General features: G+C 60.2%; 1 protein-coding gene across 4 annotated transcripts; it reads right to left on the bottom strand.

Moving 5' to 3' along the window:
• On the bottom strand, positions 562-16,904 carry LOC100525483 (multidrug and toxin extrusion protein 2). Of its 4 annotated transcripts, none has more exons than XM_021067932.1 (17): positions 15,915-16,904; positions 14,485-14,586; positions 14,212-14,280; positions 13,469-13,617; positions 12,755-12,797; positions 12,467-12,511; positions 12,259-12,356; positions 11,857-11,954; positions 10,967-11,080; positions 10,236-10,303; positions 9,301-9,409; positions 8,749-8,824; positions 8,266-8,423; positions 3,223-3,355; positions 3,049-3,143; positions 1,895-1,979; positions 562-1,102 (listed from the first exon to the last, which is right to left on the bottom strand). In XM_021067932.1, the coding sequence occupies exons 1-17, from the start codon at positions 16,050-16,052 to the stop codon at positions 679-681; spliced, it is 2,004 nt and encodes a 667-aa protein (XP_020923591.1). In that variant the 5' UTR covers positions 16,053-16,904; the 3' UTR covers positions 562-678. The 4 variants fall into 4 exon arrangements, with proteins under 4 accessions (XP_020923591.1, XP_020923594.1, XP_020923593.1 ...); XM_021067935.1 differs by having other exon boundaries at positions 8,354-8,423; positions 15,915-16,896; XM_021067934.1 differs by lacking the exon at positions 15,915-16,904 and adding an exon at positions 15,509-15,835.

Genomic DNA, 17,308 nt, shown 5'->3' with positions numbered 1-17,308 from the left:
GTGGTTTCCCAGACTTCCTGCAGCCCCAACCCCTGCCTCAGTCCTCGCTCTCAGGACACACGATGGCGCTGCCCCTGGCCCCTTGCTTTAGGGGCGCGAGCTAAGCTATTTGTGTCACAGGCGAGGGTGCCGGCTTTGGGGGCTGGAACCACAGCACGGGGATGCTTTGGCACCGGGGTTCACACACCCTTTCCCCTACTGGCCATTTGGCCAACGTGTTCATTGCCACCGACGCCGCAGGGATAGTGGTGACAGAGGCCACACGGCCCCCGCCCCGGGCGGCGGGGCGCGGCCTGGAGCCTGTCCCCAGGCTCAGAAGCATCCTAGAACATGGGGCAGCGCCACAGTCCATCCTGAAGCCACGTGGCCAAACCATCCGGGTTTCACGGGCCTTGTTTGTATCCCAGCGCTGCCGAAAGAGGCGGTTTCTCAAGGTCTGCGACAAGTGACAACGCGGATGCCAAGGAAGGGCTGGCGGAAGTGGGGCGGGGCTTAGGCGACCGCCCCGCCCCCACCTGCAGGGCGCGCGTGCGCAGGACGCGGATGGGGGTTGCAGCCAACTGCCTAGAAACACGTACTTTTTAATGTTACAGCCACGTTTGCAATTTTGATTCGAAATCTCCCGTCTGAAACCATTTACATTACTGAGTAACAGTAGCGACACCCGAGGGCCATCGCTCAACTGGCTGGTGTCGTCTGAAGAGCAGTCCGAGTCAGAGGACCAGGCGATCTGCCGCGAAGCCGAGTCCCTGTCCCAGAGGCGTCCCTGCAGGGAGGCCTGGTTTTGGGGGTGGCCCCAGGCGCCCCCCGCTCCCGGGTCCCATCGGTGCTCTGATGGGTGGGCGCCTGCCCTCGCCTCCTTCCTGTGTCCAGCTGTCGGGCTAGGGCCTGGCTATCAGGACCCTGATGAGCAGCCCGGCCAGCAGCGTGGCTACCGCCACCCCCAGGGCAGCCCCGCGGCGCAGGGCCAGCTGCGTGGCTGACAGTCTGCTGGAAGGAGCCGGCAGAGCCTGCGCTGCCTCTGGAGTCCCCGAGAGGGCCAGGTGGCACTCGGGCCTGGAGTATGTCGTCAGGGTCACGCCAGGAGGGCTGCCTGTGGCCACTGCAGAGGCAAATGGGGGCAGGCTCAGCCGCAGGGCGGGGGAGGCCCGGCCTGGGCTGCACGGCAGGGTCAGAGGGCGGAGTCACGTGGGAGAGCATCTTAAACTGCAGATCTGACGCCCAGGCCAAGCTGGGATCAGACGCCATGTGGGCCTGAGCCTGGGTGGTGACATCTGACACATGGTCGGGAACTTTCACCGGCGACTTCGGACGGCACGTTTCGTGCTGCCTCACGACGTCCTGGTCATGGCCCAGGCTCCCTGCTGCACCCATCGACGCCCAGCCCAGGCCAAGGTGAGGCGCCTAGGTGACCAGGGCTCTGGGCTGTGGCCATGCCCACCTGGCGCTCAGCATCCCTCGGGGCGGCAGAGCACCTGGGACCTGAGCCAGGCTGTCACCTGATCGCGCAGACGACATATTTAAGAAGTGCCTGTCTGATGAGGTGCAGAGAGACAGACAGAAGGTGCCCCCACCCCAGGCTAGTTAGTGGAGCCAGGCTGACCTGCCTGGACAGCCAGCTGCAGGCTGGGATGCGGCCACCGGTGACCGCACGCTCTAGGCCCTGGCGGCCCAGGCCCTGACCTCGTCCCTCCTCTCCAGCTGCAGGACGAGGAGGGGACCTAAGCGCTTCCCCACCTGAGATGGGACCGAGGCCCACTGCCCCCCAGGCCAGGACATAGGGGACCTGCTTCCCGGGACCTGCTTAGACGGCAGACGTCCACTGGCCCTCCTGGCACTTAGGACGCATGTTCCATCACACTGAGGGGGAAAAGCAACACCCAGGGTCTGTTACCTGAAGACGTGACCACTTTCTCGGGCCCGGGCCTGGGGGCCGTGCTCTCGGTGCTCCTCGGCGGCAGCCCCACGTTTTTCTGAGCCTGGAGAGAGAGGCGCCTGGGTCAGCCTGCCGGCCTCCGTGCTCCTGCCTCACCTTGAACGCCCTGCGGGCTGAGCAGGACCCAGCCACACCTGGCCATGCCTCGGAGGCCCCAGGTCCCCGCAATAGAGCACACATCACAATGTGCACAGGGTTTTCTGGTTTCCTGGCGCATGTAAAAGTTGCATTTGCACTATACTGCAGTTGGTTAAGCGTGCAATAGCGTTATACCTAAAAAAAAATCCTTAATTAAAAAACACTTCACTCTGGAGTTCCCTGGTAGCTCAGCGGGGTAAGGACTCAGTCCCTGGCCTGTAACTTGCATCCACATGCCATGGGTACAACCAAAAGAAAAAGTACTTTGTTGCTAAAAATTACTACCGTCTTCAGAGCCTTCACTGAGTCACCACCTTTTTGCAATAGTAACAGATCACACCTCAATTTAAGGACAGAATAAGAAGAAGAAAGTTTGAAATGTGCTGAGGATTAGCCACATGTGACACAGAGTCACAAAGGGAGCAACTGCCGCTGGGAACACAGCGCCCACGGACCTGCTCAGTGCAGGATCACCTTGAACTTGGAGAAACTGCAGTGTCTGAATTGCAATAAAGTGAGGTCAGCCTGTGTTCACAACTGGGAGGCTTTCCAGCGGTGGTGTTTGCAATCTCTGTTAATCTGCCGTCTCAGACGCCAGGAGAACTTGATCCACAGTCCAAGGCCACCCTCCACACCTGGCCTTCAGCCTCTGCTGTGGCCTAAGTGTGTCAGAAAGGCCAGTGCCAGCCTGCCCTGTTTGAGCTTTTCCAAGAGCATGTGGACAGGCTGCTGCCATTACCTCTCCCCGAGTCCCGGCCACCCTCGGGGCTCCCCCGGGGGCAGCGGGCCGGAGCCCTTTGCTCAGCTCGGCCTTTGGCAGCAGGGCTGCAGGGGGCAGTGTCTGGCGGGGTTTCGCTTTGCAGCTTGAGGGGCCCCCGCTGACACTGCACCACCTGGGGTCTGGAGGCGGCGACGGAGCCGATGCTGCGGCACGGGGGGCCCTCTGACGCCCACCCCAGGGACCCGCCACTCACCTCCTCTGCAGCCTGCTTCCAGTCCATCCGCGCCGTGTAGGTGACAAAGGCGACAGCGGCCAGCAGGGCGCAGGCCAGCATGCCCAGCCAGAGGCCTGCGGGACACAGGTGACCGATGGGCGCCTCCGACGACGGCCTCCCAGGCCTCCCCCGGGCTCCCCCCACACCACGTACCCAGAATGCCCATCCTGACCACAAAGGTCAGCACGATGCCCAGCGGGAGGCCGACGGCGTAGTACATGATGGCGTTGACAATGGCCCCGAAAGCCTGCCTGCCGGTTCCTCGGAGGACCCCGCCGTAGACACACTGCGGAGGCAGGGGAGGGTCAGGGGCGCCGAGGCTGACGCCGGGAGGACCTGCGGGACTACACCTGCGTCTCTGCCCACCCCCGCCGCCGCCCAGGCCCACGGCACGGGCCCAGGATGGGCACCTGCCCGGGTTACCCAGAAGCAGCTGCATTGCCGGCACCATCTCCCCAGGCCACAGCCCCGGGCTCCCCACTGTGGCTGCCTTGCCAGGACTGGGCAAGGGGGTGCCTCTCCCCACCACGCTGGTCCGGGACACAGTGTGGGGGGCTGGATGCCTGTTGCTGTGGCAGCAGGTTACCAGCAGCTTCTAATAAGGATGCTAATATTTTTTATATTATGATAATACAATAATAACAATAATATAGGTGGTTTAAACTGAGACACGTGGGAGTTCCTGTTGTGGCGCAGTGGTAACGAATCTGCCTAGTATCCATGAGGATGCAGGTTTGATGCCTGGCCTCACTCAGTGGGTTAAGGATCCGGCATTGCCATAAGCTGTGGTGTAGGTCCCATACGCAGCTTGGAGCTGGCGTGGCTGTGGCTGTAGGCCGGCAGCTGCAGCTCTGAATTGACCCCTAGCCTGGAAACCGCCATATGCCTCGGGTATGGCCCTAAAAAGAAAAAGAAAAAAAAGACATGTATGTCACATTTCAGCTCCTGAGATTAAAGGGCTGAAACGGTCCATGATAGAGGCAGGGCGGTTCCTTGTGGAGGCCCCTGGGGGCACCTAATTCTTTCCTTTCCAGATAGCAGAGGCACCTACATTCCTGGCCCATGGGCCCTCAGCAGCAAAGGCCTCACTCTGACCTCTGCTCCTGTCATCACATCTCCTGACTCTGCTCCCTCTCTCACTTCCTAGGGCCTTCGTGACAACACTGGGCCACCTGGACAACCCAGGACAGCCTCGCTGCCTCAGGACCCTTGGCTCAGTCATGTCTGCAGAGACCCCTCTTGCCACGTAACATCTACAGGTCCAGGGGCCAGGGTGCCAAGGTCTGTGGGCTCATGAGCTAAGCTTCGGGAGGCTGCCAAACATCTCAGAGTGCACAGGGCAGTGGCACGTGGAGCCTGGCACGTGGACAGAAGATGCAGGAGGACCCAGAAGAATGTAAAAGCTGGGGCGGACTTGAAAACAGCCCCCGCCCCCACTCGGACCCTTCCGCAGAGACTGGAGGCCCTACCAGCTGTCAGAGGTGCCTGAACACCACCTCCAAACAGTGATGGGCTGTTCAGTCTGAGATATGTAGACACAGGGGTGATCCCTAGGAAGCTAAGCTGAAAGCTAAAAACAAGGGTAGTTCCTGTCATGGCTCCATGGTTAATGAACCCAAATGGCATCCATGAGGACGCAGGTTAATCCCTGACCTTGCTCAGTGAATTAAGGATCTGGTGTTGCCAAGAGCTGTTGTATAGGTCACAGATGCAGCTTGGACCCTGTGTTGCTGTGGCTGTGGCATAGGCCAGCAGCTAAGCTCTGATTGGACTCCTAGCCTGGGAACCTCCATATGCTGCAGGTGTGGCCCTACAAGAAAAAAAAGCAAAACTAAACACAAGAAAGAAAATACCAAACTGAGCAGAGACAGCGGCTACAGTTTGTGGAGGAGGCAGGATGCACAGAAAAAGAAGAGTCCAGGCACATCGCTAAACAAAACAGCAGTCCTTGGGGAAAGGACGGGCTCTGCATGGACCTAGGCTAGATCACCAGACAGGTCTCAGTACACTTAGACTGAATTCATACAGAGTATGTTCTCTGACCGTAACAAAATTAAACCAGAGGTGCCACCAAAGAAATCTGGGAATACCCCCAAATATCTGGGAACGAGGCAACACATTTCTAAACCCACATGTCAGAGACTAAATCACAAGAAAAATTTTTAAGCATTTCGAATAAGAAAACAATGTATCAAAATTTACCAGATGCAGCTAAAGCAATACTTAGAGGGAAATGCATAGCTTTACATTAGAAAAGAAAGGTCTCAAACCAGTAACCTAATATTCTACCCTAAGAAACCAGTAAATCAGAGCAAACTATACCTAAGCAGAAGAATAGGAAAAACAATGATTAGAGTGGGAAACACTGGACTAAACAGGAAAAAACAAAATCAATGAAACCAAAAATTCTAGTTCTTTGATCCACAAAACTGAAAAACAAGTACTAAAGATTTGACCTCATTAAAATAAGGCCAAGAGGAAAAAGGAAAAAAAAAAAAAAAAAACAAGACCAAGAAAACAGGAAAGTAAAGTTACAGATTACCACAATCTGGGATAAAAGAAGGGACATTACTACTGAACATGAAAAAAAAGGATTATAAGGGAATAACATCAGCAAGTTCACGTCCGAGATTTAAACAATTTAGTTCAAGTGAATAAATGCCTAGGAAGACACAAATTATTAAAACTAATGCAACAAGTCACAGAAAGTGAATAGATCTCTACAAGTACATAAACTGAATTAATTTAAAATCTTCTGACAAAAGCCCGGGCCTAGACGGCTTCACAGGTAAATTCGATCATGTGTTTAAAGAAGTAAGGCCAATGCTTCACAAACTCAAAATGTACAGGAGAAGTGTACACTTGCGAATCACTCTATGAGGCCACTGACACCTTCCTTGATACTCAAGCCAGATCAAGACGCAAGGAGGAGTTTCCACTGTGGCACAGTGGAAAAGAATCCAACTAGTATCCATGAGGATGCGGGTTGGATCCCTGGCCGCGCTTAGTGGGTCAAGGATCCAGCGTCGCTGTGAGCTGTGGTCTGGATCACAGTCATGCCTCAGACCCCCTGTGGCTGTGGCTGTGGTGTAGTCTGGCAGCTACAGCTCCGACTGGACCCATAGCCTGGGAACTTCCCTATGCTGCAGATACAGACCCCCAAATAGGCAAATAAATAAATAAACAGGGAAATGGGAGGAGGAATTTATGGGAACACTCCATTTTCTCAATTTTTCTGTAAGCCTAAAACTGCTCTTAAAAATAAACCTGTTTTTGGAGTTCCTGTGGTGGCGCAGTGGTTAACAAATCCGACTAGGAACCATGAGGTTGCGGGTTCGATCCCTGGCCTCACTCAGTGGGTTAAGGATCCAGCATTGCCACGAGCTGTGGTGCAGGCTCGGATCCCGCGTTGCTGTGGCTGTGGCAAAGGCCGGTGGCCACAGCTCTGACTGCACCCCTAGCCTGGGAACCTCCATATGCAGCGGGAAGTGGCTCTAGAAAAGGCAAAAAGACAAAAACAAAAAAAACAAACAAAAAACAACCACCTGTTTTTAAAAACCTTTAAGACAAACAATATCAACAATTGACCAGGAAGGGCAGGAACTGGAAACCCTGCGTGTCACTGATGGGAAGGCGAAACAGTACAGCCACTGCGGCAAACAGTTTCATGGCTCCTCAGCAAGTTAAGCATAAACTCGTCCTTCACCCAAACAATTCAACTCCTAGGACTCCACCAAGAGGAGTGAAAACCCACGTCCACACAATGACTCGTACGCGCCCGTGCCCAGCAGCCTTAGTCGCCACAGCCAACACAAAAAACAACACAGATGCCCAGCACCTGGTGGTCTGAGAGGTGTCAGAGCCACACAAGGGGCTGTCACGCAGCCACAAACAGGAACGAAGTCCTCTCCAACGAGGATGAACCTCCGAAACATGCGGAGAGATATAAAAGCTCGGACACAAAAGGCTACAAACTGTATGATTCCATTTCTACAAGGTGTTCAGAAATGCCAGGTTCATACGGACGGGAAGCAGGTCCGTGGACTGCCTGGGCCTGGCTGTGGGGCCGGGAGTGACTGCAAAACAGACGCCAGGACATCTGTGGGGTTGATGGAAACAGCCCCAAACTGGATTGCAGCGCTGATTGTGCACCTCAACTGTATCTTCAAGGACTGAATTATGTACTTAACTTGCATGAATGTCATGGCATGTAAATTACAACCCAGGAAAGGTGTGAAAACAGGAAATAAAAACTAGGTCCACGGAAAACATAAACTAACAACAACACAGCAGGGAGGAAAGCTAGTGGGGACACCAGCCACCAGGCCCCTCACAACTGCTGGCTGTAAGCTTGCTTCTGGGCTCCCTGGTGGGCCAAGGGAAAAGAGGGGTGCTGCCCTAGAAGCATCTGGTAAAGCAGAGCTCCCTCTGACCTTACACTGTGGGAGGAATTTCTCAGCTGTGACCTCATCTCAGAGCTAGAGGAAAAGTAGTGACAGGTCCTTGAACCTGTCCCACGACACCAGCAGTAACAGGATCCATAAGGTCATCCCTTTCAATGCCCTGCAGCAAGAGCTGCAGGATTTCATGGGGAAACGCAGCCAAGAGCAAGCAGTGCTGCTGCGGTCAGAAACGTGGTCCAAGCCTGCGCCTGGCTGGATTCAAAAGCCAATCCCGGAACATTCACCCTCTGTCCCGGACAGAGAACGAGGGCAAATCCTCCACGAACACAATTTCCCTTAAGGCTGTTTTGTTCCATCTGCTCGTGACAACCCCCCTCACACACAGAGCCGCGCTCCTGGGAAACTCACGTGACCTGCGTACAAAGCAGAAGTCACGGGATCTCCAATCTCCTTCTCAGACGGGCTTTGTGTGTCTCCTTTGCTATGCCATGCTTTTAAAAGCGGCCATAAATCAAGCCTGCACTACATGGGACCTGTCCCGTGATCAAAGGAACACAAATTCAGGACCCTCCCACTCCGAACTGACTCAGCCTCAGACTTGTCCCTTCGCCCCAGTGCTCCTGACCGGGCAGGGCGGGGACGGCCCAGCTCCTGGGGAACCAGGAAGAAGATCTGTGAGCTTCCACGGGGCCGGGGGGTCAGGGTTTCGCTGACCTGCCTGCATCGCTGCGAGGTGAAGTTGCAGAAGAGAAATGGGGCTTGTTTGAATGACAATAGACCCTGTAAACCTTACTCCCCGTGGTGGCCCCTTCCGTGTGTCCCTGCACTGCCTCAGGGAGGGGTCCTGGCGGGGAGCAAGTGTGTGTGACAGTGGGACTCACGCAGGTGGCCTCAAACAGGTGGAAGACGATATAAAGCGGCAGGGCCTTGTTGACCAGGGCGACCACTTCCCTGCAGAAGAGACGCAAAAGGCCTCATGTGCAGCAGGCAGACGCGACACAGGGTCGCACTCGTGTCCCTTCTCTCCCACCCCTTCCCCTAGTTTGCAGCGTACAGGTGGCTGTCCCACACCAACTTAACGGACCCTCCGTCTCTGAGCTTCCCTAGGTTGGGGGACACGTCTTAACCCCCCCCCCCAGGGTGTCGCTTAGCGCCTCGTCTGTGCACGGGCGAGTGGGGGAGCCTGTGGCCTGGGGACCAGCAGAGAGCACAGCTGGGGAGCCAGGCGGGCGACAGGGCTCCGAGAACCAGCCAGGAGAGAGAACTGATTACCTACTCGTCATGGGTGAAGATGTGGCCCAGTTTATTCCTCAGGATGCTCAGCAGGGCGCCCACGACCATCGCGGCACCAACTGCAAGAGACCAAGCCCAGCAGGGCCACCCCCGCCCGTGGAGGAGCCTGGCTGCGGGGGCCGCGCCAGCCCAGGCCTGCGTTCCTTTGGACCAAGACCCTCGGGTGTGGTCCCGGGGTCTCACGGTGGGGTTCCCAGACCAGCTTCGCCTGGGGGCTGGTGAGGCACGCAGATTCTCCCACCTCCCAAGCCGGCAACTTGGGAGTTTTGAAACAGCGCCCCCTCCCCAGGGCTGAAGCCTGAGAAGCAACGTTCTCCGGGAGGGGCCAGCCACAGAAAGCAGAGGCGGGGTGGACCCAGGTGGGTCCCTCCCCAGAGCTGGGATGGGCAGGTCCCAGGCCCCTCGGGGCTGCAGGAAGAGGCAGCAGCAGGGGAAGGTGGGGAGGGGACAGCGGGCCTGTGGCAGGGTGACAGATTTGGAGGGCCAACTCTTGGCTCACAGGCCCCCCGCTGGCCGAGGCCTTGACCTCACTCACCCGTGCAGAGCATGCCTGAGACGGCCGATCGCTTGGCCTGCACCGTGTCTGCAGCTCCCAGAGCCGTCCCCACGCGGACACAGACCGCGATGCTGAGTCCCATGGGAATCTGGGCTCAGAGAGAAGAAGGTGTGGTCAGGGGGGCCCCCTCCCGCCCCCAGGCCGAGGGGGCAGGTGGCCTGAGGAGCTGGGGCACTGCTGCTGCTGGTGACCAGCCGAGGCCTGAGACACCCCCAGGGCGCCAGCCAAGCCCACCCGCCGCTGCCCCAGACATCCTGAGCAGCCCCAACACGCTGCCCACAACTCACAAGCAAACCCCTTTTAGAGAGGTGAGTGTGATTGTGTGTGGCAGAAAAATTGCTCTTAAGAAAAAATAAGACTTGGTGGAAACCATTTGTAACAGCAAGAATCGCCTTACAAATTAGCTTTGCACCTGCAGGTTTTTGTGACTCCCTTTGCTTGCAGCTGGGGTCACAGACTGCGTGCCCCAGGAGGCTGGCAGGGTGGGCACAAGGGACCTGGGACAACCCAGGTCTCCAGGGAGGGGAGGGAGCTGCAGGGACCGAGGCGGAGGCAAGGAAGGGCCCCCAGAAGGGCGCTGTCCCCCAGGCCCGGAGGCGGGGCCGTACAGGAACGCGGGCTCACTGCTAAATGGAATGTCCCATCTTTCAAGAAAATGCAAAACTCCAGATGGTGTTACGCAATCTCCCACTTTTAAGGGGTGCCAATTAATTTTTTAAAAATGCCAGCACCGCGAGGTTCCCTATTACCCTTGGCGGTGGGGCTGTGGGCCACGGGCGAGGTCTGGTGGGGCCTGGGCCGGGTGGGTCCCTCAGGAGACAGAGTTGCCCTTGGGGGAGGGAAGACCCACCCCTTCCTCCTCTGACAGCCCAGGCCACCAGGGGGCAGGACAGGGCACTCTCAAGCAGCCTCACCATGTAGGTGACAGTGGCCACCTCGTAGATGATGGCCTGGGCAGAGAGGTCCAGCACGCTGAGCAGCCCTGCGGGGAGGCGCCCGGTCAGTGTCCAGCCAGGCCCCTGCCGGCCCTGGGCTGGCAGGATGCCCCGTGCTCTAGGGGCAGATGGTTTCCGAGCAGGAACCCAGCAAAAAGGATCCCTGCTCGACCTTCAGCCTTCCAGAGCCCTGCTGGGATGTTACAGAATTTCCTACAGGCTGTTCCCTGATGGGTCAGGGCCAGGGCCAGGGTCAGGGTCAGGGTCAGGGTCAGGGGGTCAAGGTAGGGTCTCTCTTCTGAGTAGGAGGTGTGGTGAGGGAGGGTCAGGAGTTCAGGTCTCAGGCCCGCTGGGGTGTGATTCCGGACACTCTTGCTCTTGGGGCTCGATTTTCCCATCTGTAAGTGGGCTCGGGATGGACAGGCAGGTCTCTCGGGGCCTCTGCAGCCCTGGCTGTCTGGACTCTGTTCCGAGTCCACTGCTGAGCAGACGGTGTGCCAGGGAACGCCCCACACCTGCCAGGCCTGTTCACGCAGCAGCTCCTAAAATCTCAGGTCCCCACTGACTGACCACCCTGCCTGGGCACCTGCTCCATGCCAGGCCTGCTTCTGGGCCTCACAGCCTGGTAAGGAGGCGGGCCTGGCTGGTGAACTGCCCATCTGGGAATGGAGGCCTCTGAGCTGGGGGGCCACCCACACGGTTCCACGTACCCATGAGGAAGCTCCCGATCTCGTAGGCCCACCACTCGATGCAGGTCATGAGCATGCTGGGGACGGCCAGCGAGAAGAAGGGGCCCCAGTCCTGCAGGCACTGGCAGGACCAGCCTAGGAGCAGAAGCCCACCGGCTGAGCCGCAGTCCCGCCAGGCCCCAGCACTTGCCAGCCTGCAGGGCCGGGCCAGCTGCTCCAGCGTCGGGGGAGGGGATGCGGGGACAGGGCACCAGCGGGCGCGGGACAGCAGCCTGTGATGCCACAGGGTCTTGGACACCCGCCGTGCCCTTTCTGAGCCCCATTTCCTCATCTGAAAACGTCAGTCCTTAGCTCTGCCCGCCTCCGGGAGGCTGTCCGGGGGGCGCCAAGGCAGAGGGGGCTGTGCAGCGCGGGGCTCCCGCAGCCCCCCCCGCAGCCCCCGGCGCCCGGCAGAGAGCTGCTCCTGCAGCCCCGTGAGAGGAGCGCTCGGTCCGCAGAGTGGGCTTTCCGGGGCTGAAAGCTTGGTGAGTCCTGGCCCCTCGGGTCCCACCTCTGGCTTTGGGGGCAAATTACTCTAACTCCATAGCAACTTCCTCCGTGTCAATGCGGAGAACCAGGCCAGGCGTCACTGAGCCGGGGACGTCCCGCCGCTGCCACCTGGGCTTTTACCCGTGTTCAGACTCCCACCTCCATCCTGACGGCTCCCGGGCCCGTCCCCGCAGGGCTCGGCCCCGTGGCACCCTGGACGGGAAACCCCAGGCCTCTGGGGGTGGGGGTGCGAGGGGTGGAGCAGAGGGCGGGCCCTGAGGGCAGCGGAGCCCGCCCCAGACGGGGCCCCTCCATCGCCGCCCCCTCCTCCAAGCCAATGCTCCCCCTCCCCGTGCCCGCTCCGCCGCAGGGCAGCCCCGCACCTCCCCACGTGTCCACGTGCAGCTTCCTCAGCACAATGTAGAGCAGGAGGAAAAGTGTCTGCATCAACTGGGAGATGGTGTTGGCGTAGGCCGAGCCCCTGGAAGAAGAGGCAGAGGAGGGAGAGCCGGCTGGGCGGAGGGTGGACTCTGGCCCCTGGGGGAGGGGGGGCGGGGAGGGGGGGGCGCAGGCAAGGCTGGGTCCTCACCGCCTCCTGGGATCCGCCTCACCCAGGAGCCACCAGTGTCCTCTCCCCACCTCCAGTCCTCCACGGCCCCCACCTCTGGGCGGCACAGGCAGCCCCCAGGGTCCTTGCGGTAGGAGAGGCCAGGACGGTGCCTGGCCCTCCTGGTCAGGGGTGGTGCTTGGTGGGCAGGGCTCGAGACCAGGCCCCTGCAGCTCACCTGACCCCCTGGCCCAGCGTGGACACCAGGATGTAGTTGGCCAGGCCGTTCACGCAGTTGCCCACGATGCCACTGAGAACTTGGGGCCAGACGACACCCTGAAATAGGTGCATTGGGGTGGGGGTGAGGTGTGGGCTGGACATGCAGGCCCAGCAGGCTGCTATTCGAGGAACAGGGCGGTGGGGGAGGGAGGGGCAGCCACACATACCTGGTTTTGTAAATATTTTGCCAGCAGGCAGTAAAGAAAATTCGCCTGTATCAAATAAACACACAGATACAAGTAAATTCCCAAACGCCACCAGATGACATGAACAGGTATTTCTGAGCTTGGGGCAGAGGCTTTACTAAATTATACCCTGCCCCCTGCTCCCACGGTGGGAGGGAGGCCCCGAGTCTCCCGTTCAGCCCCAGGGAAGCGCGCTAGGGAGGGGGGGAGGGGGGGGACCGGCAGGTGGGGAGTGTGGCCGGGAGAGAGCAGCTTCAGAGGGGCCCTCACCGGGAGTGCAGGGATGAAAATCTGCACGTAGTCCTGGGCCAGCCTGCAGGAACCAGAGCCCTGAGCTGAGCAGCCTGCGCCCCGACATGGGGCCTGGGCGGCCGCCCCAGGGACCCCCCGGGCACCTCGGGTTTGAGGACAGGCTTCAGCCAAGACAACGGAGCCTCAGCCACCAGGGTGCTGCCGCCAACGTGCTAGCAGCTAGAAGGCACCCGGAGGTGAGGCCCAAGGACCCAACCCTGGGGCCCCAGGGCCAGGGAACTGAACCCTGGGGAGAGGCACAGTTTGTAAGGTGGAAAAAGGTTATGGCTTATTAAGACATAACCCAATGAGGTGCGCGTGACAGAAAACGAGCAAGGGTTCCCCTGCCAGGGAATCGAAAATTAAGCAGACTGTGTGATTCATCAGAAATCGGGCTCGGTCCTCTTTCTCCGGTCCGGGAATGGGCAGGAGTACATACTTCCTTTTTCTAGGCTCCAACCACACGCCGGGACACAGCTGCCAACTCAGGCAACTCCCTTCTGCCTCCTCCATTTAAACGGGCTGCTTGTCTGCCCCCTGCTGGTCACAGCTGGAGCAGCAGGCTGGGTGGGAGACCCCAAACCGGCCCCCCGAGGCCCCAGAGGGGCTGTGCTTGGGACCCGGAGACTACCGGCCCGAGGGGCGGGGGGGGGGGCTCCCCGAGGGCTCCCTCCCCAGGGTCCCCGCAGGTACCTGGACACGGCCGGGTCCTGCCTGAAGAGCAGCAGGATGTGCTCGGTGTTGAGGAAGAGTGCCCAGCAGGGGAGGCAGCAGAGCAGCAGGACCAGGGCGCCCCGCTGCAGGATGACCCCCACGTGCTTCTTGTTGGGGCTGCCGAAGCTCTGCAGAACAGCCGGGTCAGCCCCAGGCCCCCGCACCTGCCCTCTGCCCCGAGCCCGGGAGAGGGGCCGGAGCTACAGCAGCGACTCTTGGCGGAACTCCCGTCTCTGTCCCCACCATGCTGCCCAGTCCCCAGTGGCACCTGGTCGGGAGGACACGGCCCCCGCCGCAGCGGAGGCAAAGGGGCTCCGGAGCGCCCGCCAAGTTTCCGTGGGGGCGAGCGGCAGCCAGGCCCACTGCGAGCCCCGAGTCCCCAGAGCTGAGCCCACCGGCCTGTGGGCCCCCACGGGCAGGAGGCCCCCCGTGCGCCCTCAGCACGGGACACGGAGGGCAGGGAACAGCCTTTCCCTCCACCGCTCTCTTGCCCAGCTGCCCAGAGTCTGTTCAAGGGGAGTCTCTGGTCCCCGAAAGCACGTGGCCCTCGGGGGTGGGACCAGACAGCTGCCCACCCCTCTGCCCCCCCGCCCCCCGGCCTGTGTGACGGGCTCCCAGGTCCAGGGGGCACTGAGGGGCCTTTGGGGAGGCCCCACCCCCACACTTCCTGCAGCAGCTGAGGAGGGGCCTCACCCCTGCCCGGGTCCCCGAAGCCCACCTACCTGGGACATCAAGGTGTCACAGGCCGAGGACAGGCCGAATCCAATGGACACACCACAGACATTGACAAACTGGAGGCGCACACGGGGGAGGACAGGCTGTCAGGTGGAGCCTGACGAGGGGGCCCCACCAAGGGGACTGCTCGGGGCTGGAGACCCTCCTGGCCGGGCCCGGCCCGCACTGTGTGCCCCGACAGAGGCCCTGCGGTCCAGCTGGGACGGCAGCCGGCACCCCTCCCTGGGGCAGAAGGTCCCTGCGGGCCTGGCTGTACTCACGGCCACCGAGAGGGTCACTGCTGCCAGCTCCACCTTGCCCAGGTGTCCGCAGAAGACGGAGCTGACGACATAGATCAGGAAGTTCAGCATCTGGAAGAGGAACTGGAGGACGCGGCCAGGGTCAAGGGCCCCGCTCAGCCCCGCGGAGCCCTCAGAGCCCAGCCCCCCAGGAGAGGCTCGCCAGGTCCTGCGCGGCGGAGCCAAAGGCCCTCAATAGCCCCTCGAGGCCCCCACGCGAGTCACCCGTGGGCGGGGGGAGCGGCAGCGAGTGTGTGGCTGAGGCCATCCACCGGCTTATGCTCTGAGCTCCCGTCTCCCTGTGGGAGAGGCAGGTGTGCCTGTGACAGCTCCTCAGGCCACAAGCTGTCAGCCCGGGATCGCGTGCACCAGAGCCTCAGGAACGGCTCTGTCTAGGTGCTGGAATTAGAAATAAGTTCCTTCTGGAGTGCCCATTGTGGTTCAGTGGTTAACGAATCCGACTAGGAACCATGAGGTTGCGGGTTCGATCCCTGGCCTTGCTCAGTGGGTTGAGGATCCGGTGTTGCCGTGAGCTGTGGAGTAGGTCGCAGACGTGGCTCAGATCCCGAGCTGTTATGGCTCTGGCGTAGGCCGGCGGCTACAGCTCCAATGAGACCCCTAGCCTGGGAACCTCCATATGCTGTGGGAACGGCCCAAGAAATGGCAAAAAGACAAAAAAAAAAAAAAAAAAGAAAGAAATTCCTTCTATTGGATTGTCATGATCATTGTACAGCTACAGATATGATAAATTCGTTGAGTAATTAAAAAAAAAAGAAGTTCCTTCTAACTTTCCATTTGGCCTGAAACTCTTAAAGGGAGCACCCATGCACCTGTCTTTACCTAAAAGCATCCAAGGCCGTTCTCCCTTTGGAAACAAAGCAGGCAAAGACCCCAGGGGGGACCCCCAAGCTCCCGCGTCAGGGCCGCACTGGTCCCCTCCAGCAGGGCGGTGAGTGCCCGCGGGCTGTGCCTGGACAGCAGCTGGCCCCCCACCCCTCCTCCTTACCAGGGGTCCCGAAAGAACAAACAGTATCCGCGCCTCCGCCCCGAAGCCCACGGGGACCAGCCTGCGGAGGGCAGGGCAGCGGCTCCCTCGGCCCGGGGGGACTGTGTCCTGGAGACCGTCCATTCCAAGCCCGCCTGCCACACTGCGCGCCTGAGCGCTCCCCGCCAGCCTCGCTCCGCTGGCCCGGGTGGCCTTGCAGCCTGGCTAATGAGTACGGGGAGGAGGAGGAGGGGCCGAGGTGGCCACCTGTGCACGGCCCTGCCCCCCAGGTACCGCAGCCCGGCTGCCCTGACGGGACAGCCCTGGGCACCTGGAGTCCCCCAGCCTCCCAGTCACCCCGCGGGAGTCAGCAGCCAAGGCCCAGGAGGAACACGCGTGGGGCGGGTCTGGGCCTCAGGGGTCTTACCTCCCGGTGTGATGGGGCCACAACTCCCATTTCACAGATGAAGACAGGGCGGCTCCAGGACCCAGCCGGGTTGCAGCCAGCGGGGTGCGGTGGGAGGGGGCAGGGGCAAAGCCCTCTCTGCCCCCCAGGGGAGGGCATTCAGTGGAGCTGCCAGCGGCTGCTTCAACCCAGGGCCCCAAGCAGGTCTGGATCTACGTGGTGCTCCCCAAGGGTGCTGAGCCGGTCAAGGTCAGCTCATTGCCTGGAGGGCAACTTCTTGGCTGAGGGTCCTCGGAGTCTGGTTCCACCAACATCCCCTCCAGCGGGGGCTTCCCAGGCCTCCTGGTGCCCACACACTGACCTTCAGGCCACGGCTTCCAGGCTTTTCCAATGAATGCCTTCCTTGAGCTGTGGCGACTGCAAATCCAGCCAGCGCCAGTTCAGTTCAGCAGCCCTGCAGGCTCAGCCTCTCAGTCTGGTTTCCCAGTGTTTCTGCCCACGGCCGCGGGCGCGGAGTCTCAGAGCAGGGCAGCGCACTGTGGCCGGGTAAGGACTGCAGGGCCGTGCGCCCCTCTCTACTGTCCACAGCTGCCAAGAGTGGCCTGCAGCCCCTGGTCCCTCGTCCACGGGGCTCAGAGACCACCCCCCGACCCCGCCAGTGGAGACGGATGCCAGGACTTTGGGAACCTCTCCCTTCTCGGGTGAGAACTTGTCCCCGAGCCCCCGTCCCCCGCGGCCTGCCATTTCCCCCTTCTGCCAAATGTATGTCCGTCGTGGTTCCTCGATGGAAGCAGGACAAAGCTAACTCGAGACAATGTGGAGGGCGGGGATCAGTACTGGCAGGTGATCTAGAACGCAGCTGAGAATGAGAAAACCAGGGTTTTTAAGGGCAAGCCCGTTCAGCTCCAGAGGCAGACTCCCGGAAAGGAGGCTGGGTCAGAGCCAACCCATGAGGAGAACAGAGGGGGGGTGCTGGGGACCTCCTGGAGGGGCAGGTTGGTCCCCCCAAAGGATGAGATAAGAATGGGACCTCCTGTATATCCTGCTCGCTTAGACCACTGCATAAAAAGGACCCCCGTTCAGGTCCTAAGTCAGCCACCATTTATACCACGTGGGCTGGGATCAGCTGGCTGGGGTTTTCGCTGCACCTTCGTCTCTGTGTCTGTTGCCCTGAGGCTCGCCCAGGCAGGACGGTCCACAAGGCTGCTCGGCTGGGGCCCTGTCTTCCTTCCCCAGACCTCTCTGGGCAGCTTGGCATCCCATGGCGTGGGGCTGGCATGACAAGGAACGTTTCAGGAGCGCAAGAGGAAGCCAGGGAAGCTACACAGGTCACCTGTGCCTGTTGGGAGAGGAAAGAGTTGCCACCTCCTGCTGCCCCTGGGATTTGCTCCCCTCGCATCCCCCTCCCCACGCCC

Source organism: Sus scrofa, chromosome 12, assembly GCF_000003025.6.
Source record: "Sus scrofa isolate TJ Tabasco breed Duroc chromosome 12, Sscrofa11.1, whole genome shotgun sequence".
Taxonomy (NCBI): Eukaryota; Metazoa; Chordata; class Mammalia; order Artiodactyla; family Suidae; genus Sus; species Sus scrofa.
The sequence above is the reverse complement of the archived record's forward strand: the minus strand, read 5'-3'. Positions and strand labels throughout refer to the sequence as shown.